Here is a 10,597-nt window from a genome sequence, read left to right as displayed (position 1 = left end):
AAATAATAATAATAATAATAATAATAATAATGTCATATATTTTAATGAAGGGTACCGCTTAAGGCGGGCGGGTAGGGTGCTAATACCTTCCTTACCTTGTAACCGACTCCCGAACCTGGATAACAAAAATCCAAAAGCCCAAGATAATTGGGCTTAAAAGATTTTTCTACATTTTTAATTATAAAATGTAGTGGCGACTCTAAACAAAGTCGTGTAGCCGAAAATCGGGGCGCGACAATTCTGTATCTTAATTATTCATTATATTAAATCAAATAATTCATAGTATGAGGTCGAAAAACAGATCCTTTATATTAAAAAAAGATAGAAGTCTGAAGAAAAAAAAACCTATTTTATATATGAAAAAACACGTTACTTACGAAACTTCGCCTCCAAGTTTTTGTCTCACCACATATCGCTTCGTCTTCCATTCTCTCACTCAACTACTCTCACCAACTCCTCCGCCCATGGACGGCGGTGGTCCCGATTTCAATCCGCCGCCACCTGGTAACGGTGGCCAGTATCTCCTCTCCCTCATCCAGAAACCCCACAACCTCCCTCCTCAACAACCACAACCACCGCTGCAACCGCAACAATCTCCAACCCTCGATCCCGCCGTCGCCGTCATGGGACCCAGTATCCACGTGTCATCACCGTGGCAAATCAACGGCCCCGATCATCCCCAACAATATCCTCATCAACAACAGAATATTCTCCCTACTTGGTCTTCTTACCAACCTAATTTATTCGGGTTGCCCCATAACCCGTTTCCACCGATTCGTGACCCGTATTCTGCGACCCAAATTCCCGTTGCTAATTCTACTCTTGGGTTTGGTGATGATCTCAGAAGATTAGGGTTTTTCATTGAAGGGAATAACAACAATAGTGGCAATAACAATGTGCTTGATGCTTTGCTTCAACAACAGAAGCAGCAAGAACTGAAGCTAAAGTTTGGGTCTTTACCGATTGATGGTTTTGCCCATGAACCTCAATTACCAACCAATGTTGATTCCTTGATGAACTTGAAGTTTAATAATATAAGCAGCAATGGTGGGTATGGTAGGAATTTTAATGTTGAAAACCCTAACCGTAACCCTAATTTCAGTAATCAAGGGGTTGTTGAAAATGAAAGGATTGGGGTTGGGAATAGGGGTTTTCATGGTGTTGGGGATTTTGGGTCTGAACCAAGTAGAAGAAAGGATCAATGGGGCTCTGGGATTAGAAGAAAGGGTTCAGAGTTTGATAATTCTAGTGAATTGGGTGTGAGGAATGAGAATGTGCAGCACGGTATGGCGCGGAATGTGAGGAGAGGCGGGAATGTGGTGCATGAAATGAGGCTTCCTGAACAGCTTGATCACCCTGGGCCACCCTCTGGGAGTAACCTTCATTCGGTTACTGCTTCTGATTTTGAAGAGTCTAGGTTGAAATTCAAGGGCAACGTGGTTGAAGATGGTGTTAGAGATAAATTTAGAGGAGATGGTAGATTGAGGAAGGAGGGTGTTGCTGATTCTGGTAGAGGCAGTGGTAGCAACGGCAATGAAGTTGATGTCCTTGGGGAACAGTTGGGTGGTTCCTTGTTGCTTGAGGATGAGTCTGAAGATAAGAATAACTCAAAGCAACGGCGTCGGGATAAGGTTACTACTTAACGTTTGTTGATAACTATGAGTTGTCATTTATTTTCAAGAACTAAATTTTCAATTTGAATTTCATTGGAGAACTTTTAGTGCCTATAGTTTATTGATAAGATCATAAGATGATATTGTTGATACCACAGTAGAGTTTTTTATTTTAATTTTGTTTGAACTTTGAAAATCTGTTTGTGAAATAATCTTTATAGCTTCATAGATTATCGAATTTTTCAGTTAGCTATCAATCATCAAAGTATGAGGTTCATATGGTATTTATTTATGTTAGTTTAAAAGAAATGAATGAATTCTTAAAGTATGAGGGTCACTTACAGCATCTATTATCAGGATGCCAGACAATCAGATTCAAGAGGACAATGGCTATTGAGCCAGCGAGCGAGAAATTATAAAAGACAGATGATATGTCGAAGGGACATAGATAGTCTAAATGTTCCTTTCCTTTCAATATATCAGTCTCTAATACCTCCTGAAGAAGAAAAGGTGAAGCAAAAGCAATTATTATCATTATTGGAGAAGTTAGTTATCAAGGAGTGGCCAAAAGCTCGTCTTTATCTCTATGGATCATGTGCTAATTCATTCGGTGTTTCCAAAAGTGACGTTGATGTTTGCCTTGCTATTGAGGAAGCACACATGGACAAATCTAAGATCATAATGAAACTGGCAGATATTTTGCAATCAGATAACTTACAGGATGTGCAGGTTAGAATATTTTTATCCTCTGTTTATATTGCTAGTATTGCAACCATGTATGTTGGTGGTTTGCATTCATTTTCACATTAATAAGTGTTCAACTATTTCTCAGAATCATGAGTTGTATTTTTAAGCATGCTAACAAATTTTCATAAAATATATTGAACCAGTAGCAGTTTTGACTTGTCGTACATGAGGAAAATTTGGAAATTTGGTGTAAGGAGATTCATGTTGACTTCAGATCACTTAATTGATTGTGTGTGGAGCATGCATGTGATAGCGATGCTATTACATACTTGGGTCCTATTTTACTGGAGCAGTCCGTTGCCACAACTTTGTGTTCTGTTGTGGGTGTGATCGTGACTTTTGCATCCAAAATCTGACGCTGGATTGAAATCCCAACTTTGCCCTGATTTGAGTCTTAAATTTTGAGTAACTTTGTGTTGAGTCTTTTTATTTGTGTATTTTAAGTCAAATTATTTGTTTTATATCACGATCATCAATATAGTGCCCATCCTGTATAACACTACCCACTTATAGCCTTTTTGGATCAGCTTATCTGTGCTGCGATCTGAGATTAATAAATATGGGATGAAGTGCTGTGTGAATAGACCATAGATCTCAGTTTGCATAAATGCTTGAGGATAGGAATATTACAACTTCACAAACACTTTGTGAATAATCCAGCCTCTAATCAAGCTCCAATAAAATGAATCACCTAGAAGCAATATGTAATTAATCACCCTTGACTTTGGGGTCAGCATGTTCTCACTTATTTCACAGGACATATCCTAAATATTGTTCTATCCTCTTAACATTATTAGAGAATAATGTAGTAAAGGGAAGTGTAAGATATCATCGAAGAAGAGACAAAAGAAATGCAATTCAGGACAAGCACAAAAGGCTCATCAAGCTAGATAAACTGCATATTCAATAAATTAGCCCCCACTAACTCTAATATAGTCATTAGCTGAGCATTACCAAACCAAAGAAAACCATTTCAACTTACTTTTCTCATGAAAAGTAGCATTAGAAACTTATCTTCTATAATTCCTCTCCAAATATAAGAGGGTTTTCCATGGATATGGGGCACAATGTGTGTCAGTATGATATTTGTTATTTTGTGGGTTGCTTATAAAAGGGCTTAATTATGGGCTAGCACATAATTTGATGCCTTGTTGATTAATGTCTTTGTCTAGTTTTCACCACTTTCTCTCTGTTTTTACCTCCCTTTTCTATTCCTCTGTTTGGTTATGTATTTCTTGTGTTTTTTATGTTGTATACTAAAAGGCAATATTAATGTGAACAATGTTGGATGTTATGTCATCTATTATAGTGGAATGTTTATCTGTGTGTCATGTTCCATTTCTTTCACACAAAAATGATACATTTCTTCTGGAGGAACGATTATTGTTTTACTCATCACAGTCAATAGATAGTAGATTATACAATTGCTTGTGCAAAGATTAAGGTACTTTCAAGACGATGTTGCTTGGTGTGCCATGTATCCTTGGTTTTGGCAAAATGTTGGTAATTTGGTATGCCAAGGATGTCTTGAAGGATAACATATAATTCAAGTAAGAAAGAACAGGAAGATGGCCTTCGATCTGACATTTTTTCAATGAAGTAGAGTTTATTTCCAAGTAAAATTAAATTGAGAAGTACTTAATTAGATGTATTAGGAAAGAAATGCAATGATAAAAGTTTTGCGAATAGTCAAACACGATGGTCACTATTTTTTTGAAAACCAGACAATAAATGATAGTAATAAAGAAAGAAAAAGGAAGTGGATTAAACAAGCATTATCCTGAAACCAAGCATTATATGCCTGGTTCTATTTTTTCTTAGAGGAGGCTTACTGCTGTTGAATTCATACTACTCATTAAACATTCATATGAAGTAATTTTAATTTTAAATTATTTTTTTAGCCTTTAATTCCAATTTTTTACTTTGTTTACAGGCATTGACACATGCAAGGGTTCCCATAGTAAAGCTCATGGATCCAGTCACTGGTATCTCTTGTGACATATGCATTAACAATCTCCTGGCGGTTGTAAATACGAAGCTTCTTTGGGATTATTCTCGGATAGATGCAAGGTTAAGGCAGTTGGCTTTTATAATCAAGCATTGGGCAAAGTCAAGAAAAGTTAATGAAACTTACCATGGAACTTTATCCAGCTATGCGTAAGTTATCTTCCAATAATATTCTTGTCCAAAAAGATGTTGCTTTGCTTTCCTCATCTGATATGGTTAATTTTCCATCATAACATGTATAACTTTCAAAATGGTTCCTATGATCAAATGGTTGAAGTGCAGAGAACTGTGATGACAAGATTATAATTTGTGCAATTATATTTATAATTTCAGGTATGTCTTGATGTGCATTAATTTTCTACAACAGCGGAGACCTGCTATCCTTCCATGTTTACAGGTGTGTACTTTATGTTTCATTTGCCTGTTCCTCCGTGCAAAGTATATCTGGTGTACCCTTTATAGGTTGGTCGTTGTTTGTGCTATTCATGTTTCTGAAGTACTCTACATTTCGATCTGAACACAATGGTTAGTCTAGCCATTCTTTAGAGGAATTCAAAATTACATTACCAAGACTGGTAATTTTCTTTTTACGCGCAATTGGGTGGATATCAGTTTAAGTTATTACTTCGTGTTATACAAAATCCAATCCTTTGAGGTTGAATATTATCTCTTAAGCATGGGAACATATATTTATGACACTTGAAGGTTCTGAAGTAAATGTTGGATATGACATGAAAAATGCATGGTATATAGAACTGAATAATCATTAGTAGTTGGTATTGGTGTATTTATCGAGAACTAAATTCAGTGAAGTAACATTCCCAGCAGAGTAACATATTTGCTGCTTGCAAAGCGAACATAGTTATATTTTCCTCATTAAGCATGGCATTCATGTCAATGGAATAGTGTTTGCAGATCATAGCTATTTTTTGTAATTTAATACTTATATTTTCTTATCAAATACTATTTCCTATATAGGAGATGAACACAACATACTCTGTTACTGTGGATGATGTTGATTGTGCTTTCTTCGATCAAGTTGAAAAGCTGAATGATTTTGGACACTGTAACAAGGAAACAATTGGTCAACTTGTGTGGGGATTTTTCTATTATTGGGCATATTGTCATGATTATACAAATACTGTTGTATCTGTTCGCACAGGAAGCATAATCAGGTAAGGCAACACATTATCTGTAAGTTCTTTTGTTGTAGTTCCCAACTTCCCATCTTAGTGGTTTCATTGCTGGTTGTTGCCTTTTTTCGGTAGAAATTGGTTATTATTTTCTGACATGAGGGGCTTATAAGTAATGTCCTTGGTCCGTCCACATTTATATTAACATATTAGCATTGTCAAGCCAATATGTGGGTAGAACCACATTGTGGAATTTTCATTATGCAGGCTATTTCTCTTCTCTGCTTGAGTTCACAACCATTCACATCTCAAAGCAATGGTGTTGGACAAATTAAAAAACAATAAAAAAATGAAGCATACTTTTAATATATATGAAGCATACCAAACCTTTTAGGTCAAGCGTTCAATAAATATGAAGTTTCTTATGGGCCATTATGTTTATCTTTTTTTTTGCTTTATTCGATTAAGTCTGATATGAAGATAACTTTTGAACATATTATTATGATCCTTTTGGCACAGTAAGCGAGAGAAGGACTGGACAAGAAGAATCGGCAACGATCGCCATTTGATATGTATCGAGGATCCTTTTGAAATATCTCATGATCTGGGTCGGGTGGTAGACAAACATAGCATCAAGGTTCTGAGGGAAGAATTTGAACGTGCTGCTAATATCATGCAGTTTGATCCAAATCCATGTGTTACACTTTTTGAGCCCTATGTTCCTAGTTGATTCATTAGTTGTTTTGAATATAGTTATTTACAGGTGGGGTAAAATGGACACTCAGCTTGTAAAGCTTCTTTTGCTGCATTCCATATATAACCTTGTTTCTTGTTTATATATGTGTATCTATTAGGGTTTTAAATGTCATCTATGTAAAAAACTCTTGGCCTCTTTGATCTTTTATTGGAATGGCAAGAATTAGTGTTATTTGTGTACGTGATTCCGACATATCAGCCTAGTAAACATGTTACATTTTCATAGGTTTTGGTGTTTGTGATGCTCATAATCCAATATGTACAAGACATGTCTCTTAGTCGCTCTTAGGTAAAGTTATATACAAATATATGAAGTGGTATATATCTTGGGACATAAGATGTAATTCTATATTGAACATATCTAAGAAAACATCTATACCTATTAAATATGTAATTGTTCTAGTTGCATTCCCTATAACCATACATAGGTATCTTCACACCCATTCAGACCAGCTAGAAATCAGTTTTAGAATCATTTTCAAGATTAAAATGTTTATAGCCTAGATTAAGAGCATCCTTAAGCTCATACTAAACATCTCATTGCTCAGCAATTATAATGGTTCGGCAGCCATTATTAGGTGAGAAAGAAGCAAGAAAATCATCAAGAGAATTCCTTAGAAAACCACCAATTTTGTGAGAACTGATGCCACATGCTATATCTATTATATAAAGGTAAAATATGTCGAAAGAGCATTCAAATAATTGAACATATATAGTTTTTATATTTCAATTTTACCCTTTATGTTTCTATATTATTATGTAAAGTCAAAACTATATCAGTCAACTAAAGTGGAAAATAGGTGAATTAGTCCTCATACTCGTATGGGACAACAATTATATTGGTCATGTTACCATATTGGTCAAAATTGGCTAAAACTATTTTTCATTTAAAATTAAAATTTTCTTTGAAGGTGACTTATTTTTTGTTAAAATGTTGTTAGGGATGATCAAACATACAATACTACCTTTGTTTATAATTTTAAAATATGGTATACCACATAGTCACACATTTTATTTTAACAAATAGTATACGTAAAAGTATTTATTAACTTCTTTATTAGTTTTTCAACATTAAAGTTAGTAATATATATGTGTGATATACCATCATATCAGTACATTAATCAGTTTGATTCCGATACAATATTAATAATAGTGATCAAAACTTTTGAAAATGGACGTTTTGTAATTTTATAAGTGTAATTTCTATATTTCACTTTCGTCCTCAAATATAAAAAAATGTTATAATAAGAATCAACCAACAATCAATTCTTAACCTCACCTATTCTTTATCCTACTAGGTGAGGTTAAGAATCGAATAATGCTATAATGATTAATCATAAATAATATTCATCGACAAATTATTAATATGTAAGTCTTTTTCAAACATTGCTACCATTATTTTTTCATCCCTAAATCACTCATACTTAAAAATATAGCATGGAAAAAACATTTCCCTTTAGTTTTTGAGTAAAACTTGTTTTGTCTCATGGACTTCGATTAAAACTTGTTTTTTTGAATAAATCATCTTATAGATGTATTTCATCTTATGAGCAATCACTTTACTTGTAAGTTGTAACTTGGAAATTTAAGAAAAATATATTTCTATGTATTCAAAAAGATGCCTGTCAAAAACTTCAAATTAACAATAAAGAAAAGACTATCTATTAATCTTTTTACTATATAAGCCTCTTTGTATACCAATGACATGATGCTAAAAAGTTGGCTGTCATGAATTGACATGCATACTTGAGAAGAAATTAAGCAACCAAGAAATTGCTTTTAAGGGAAATTTTCTTGGTTGTTTAATTTCATGAATAGTTTCTTTTAAGGGAAAAGAAAATTCAAAGTCAAGAAGTGAGTCGGTTTTTTTTTTCCACAAGGGCTGTAAGCTTTGTTTGGTTTATAAAAGAAACTGATAGAAAAGAAAATAAAATGAATGAAAGTTGAAAGAAAGAAACAAATAGAATATATAGTGATTTTTTAGTTCTTTAATATGAAAGAAGTGAAAGAAAATGAGTGAAATAATAAAGTTTGATAATGATATGTATATCCTCCATACATATGATATAAAAGCACTACTCCTAGAATTAGAATGCCATACAAGAAAGAAATTGATAAGAAAATGAGAATAGATGGCATTAATTGTCATTGAACATTACCACAAGAACCAAGTCACTTGAGGAGATTTCTACATACCACATTCCCTTATTCTATTTTATTTTAGGACCATATGAAGCTGTTAATGAAGGGAAAAGGCAAAGGCATTTTTCTAACATTTTTGATGACATTTAAGGTACTATCCTATCCAAGTGCTGTATTAAGGTGTCCAGAACTCTGCCCTTTTCACCTTTGAAATACTCTCAAGGACTCTCATTGGAGAAATTTGCCCCATCACTGTCACCCTCTTAGATTCTACATCAATACTGAATGATGTAACTCCTGTCATTCAAAGTTTAAAAACATGTTACTTCTTTAATACATACATTAGTTTAATCATATAAATTATTATTATTTAAAAAGTAATAATGATTAAATCACTGTTCATATGAATTTTTTCTATTTAAAAGTTAATAAAGTTAACATCACTGTTCATATAAATTATTTTTATTTAAAAGTCAATAATAATTAACACATAAATGATAGATAATACACTAATAACGTATAAAACTCAATTAAATTTGTACATATTAAACTCAATATACATATGGTGAAGTCTTTTGCTTAGCTTTAAATTTGTATCAATGTAGAACATAAAGAAAGTAAAAATGTATGATATTGTTGGATAAATTAATAATGAAAGTTGTTTTTTTTTCTTCTTTTTTTCAAATTTACCTGTGAATATAACTAGTATTGAAGATTACCTTCCATCTTAGATAGATGTTTTTTCACTTTGCCAGCACACCCTTGGCAATGAATAGCAACCCTCAGCACAACCACCTACATATAACAATAAATATGTTTTATTTTTATTTTTGAGTCACATGCAACCTTAAAAAGATGCAAAACTAGAAAGAAAATACACCATTATATAAAGGGACAAAATCAAATGGTGTGATCTACTAATACCATTTGTAATATCTAATACAATGGTCTATTTGCATAAAAAGGACATAATCATTGTGCTTTGTGTAAGGAATATGCATGAGACAATGTCAGGGTCATGTGAAACATTTTAAACCTTTGCAAATGACAAATGTGGAGAACAGAATAATAGATAGATCATTTTGTTTTCTTGCAAAATCAACCTATGGCATTCCTAGCCATTGTTCTTGATCTAATAAGTGATCAATTAAAGGGAAGATGGATTTTCTCTAGTGAGTTTGTTGATACTATTACAGTTATAGCAAAAAAGCCAAAATACCATTGTATATTTTTCTCGTACTACCAACAGTATCCCCTTACTTTATCGTAAGTAACTAATCCCTTTCGAGATGTGTGGTTGTTCTTCCCACTAAGTGTCGCTTACAGGAATCAAACCCTTAACCTTTTGATCCTTTTGGGATCTAATGGAACCTTACACCGCTAAACCATTATGTATGAATAAGCACTCTAGCATCCAAACAAAATTTCTATTTCATAGATTCTTTAGTACATTATGGTCCTGCTTTTATGACATTTTTTTTTCTTTCTTGATTATTTGATAAATCACAAATGTAGCTATTCCACAAAGGAATTTTGAACAAGTATAAAAGAATGAGCATCCATTATGAAAATCTATAACAATAGAAAAGAGAAACAGGTGCAATTTATGAGAAAAAAGAAGCTTGTATGATAAACTCTATAAAAGATAAAAAGGGTAGAAAATGTGTTAATGATATAATGACATTTGCATCTCAACCAATGTAGTAGAACATGTGAACAATGATCTTATGTCTTGACAAACCTGGAAGACACTATCTGTTGTTGCTACCTGAAGTTCCCTTGGTTCAATTGATTGACTCTGCTTGATCTTTGGAAGTGGATTCGGCCTGCGAGATTGGACAAGTTTCGAGTACTTGGCATAGTTGATCAACCTTGTATCATCAAGAAAAACACTTTTATCAGGCTTCCTAGGCACAATCACGGATCGAGCATCGCGTGTGCTCATGCACACTGCTGTTGATGCCTGAGAGTTGCACATGAATCCCCTTCTCATTTTCCTGTTATTGGTTTTCAGGGTCATCAAACTCATAAGATATTAAGCATAAGAAGAGTTAATAGGGAGAATGAGAAGATGAAAGTGTGAACAAAAGAGGGTATGGTATGAAAATGTTAATGCAATAGTGATGCTTATTTTATGAGTAGGAGAAAGTGACTATAGAATATGAGATAAGAGCTGTGATTAGCTAAGAGTGGCTTCAG

General features: G+C 33.5%; 2 protein-coding genes across 2 annotated transcripts; one reads left to right on the top strand and one right to left on the bottom strand.

Moving 5' to 3' along the window:
• Positions 1–363: 363 nt before the first annotated feature.
• LOC109336912 (UTP:RNA uridylyltransferase 1-like) lies at positions 364–6,431 on the top strand. Its single transcript, XM_019573746.1, has 6 exons — positions 364–1,631; positions 1,971–2,342; positions 4,294–4,517; positions 4,701–4,764; positions 5,346–5,542; positions 6,020–6,431. Exons 1-6 carry the CDS (start codon positions 465–467, stop codon positions 6,228–6,230), a joined length of 2,235 nt encoding a protein of 744 aa, XP_019429291.1. The 5' UTR covers positions 364–464; the 3' UTR covers positions 6,231–6,431.
• A 1,939-nt stretch (positions 6,432–8,370) lies between these two features.
• LOC109336911 (protein SODIUM POTASSIUM ROOT DEFECTIVE 1-like) lies at positions 8,371–10,597 on the bottom strand. The gene is made up of 3 exons (XM_019573745.1): positions 10,140–10,597; positions 9,118–9,193; positions 8,371–8,695 (listed from the first exon to the last, which is right to left on the bottom strand). Exons 1-3 carry the CDS (start codon positions 10,425–10,427, stop codon positions 8,574–8,576), a joined length of 486 nt encoding a protein of 161 aa, XP_019429290.1. The 5' UTR covers positions 10,428–10,597; the 3' UTR covers positions 8,371–8,573.

Source organism: Lupinus angustifolius, unplaced genomic scaffold (assembly GCF_001865875.1).
Source record: "Lupinus angustifolius cultivar Tanjil unplaced genomic scaffold, LupAngTanjil_v1.0 Scaffold_1_399, whole genome shotgun sequence".
Taxonomy (NCBI): domain Eukaryota; kingdom Viridiplantae; phylum Streptophyta; class Magnoliopsida; order Fabales; family Fabaceae; genus Lupinus; species Lupinus angustifolius.
This window is presented reverse-complemented; position numbering and strand designations above follow the sequence as displayed.

Excerpts from the sequence above, each read along its gene's own strand:
- LOC109336912 (XM_019573746.1), top strand. The coding sequence starts at position 465 with ATGGACGGCGGTGGTCCCGATTTCAATCCGCCGCCACCTGGTAACGGT. Across the intron at positions 1,632-1,970 it reads AGCAACGGCGTCGGGATAAG|GATGCCAGACAATCAGATTC; the intron begins GTTACTACTTAA and ends ATCTATTATCAG. Across the intron at positions 5,543-6,019 it reads CGCACAGGAAGCATAATCAG|TAAGCGAGAGAAGGACTGGA; the intron begins GTAAGGCAACAC and ends CTTTTGGCACAG.
- LOC109336911 (XM_019573745.1), bottom strand. The coding sequence starts at position 10,427 with ATGAGTTTGATGACCCTGAAAACCAATAACAGGAAAATGAGAAGGGGA. Across the intron at positions 9,194-10,139 it reads CAACAGATAGTGTCTTCCAG|GTGGTTGTGCTGAGGGTTGC; the intron begins GTTTGTCAAGAC and ends TGTTATATGTAG. Across the intron at positions 8,696-9,117 it reads ACATCTATCTAAGATGGAAG|GAGTTACATCATTCAGTATT; the intron begins GTAATCTTCAAT and ends TTTGAATGACAG.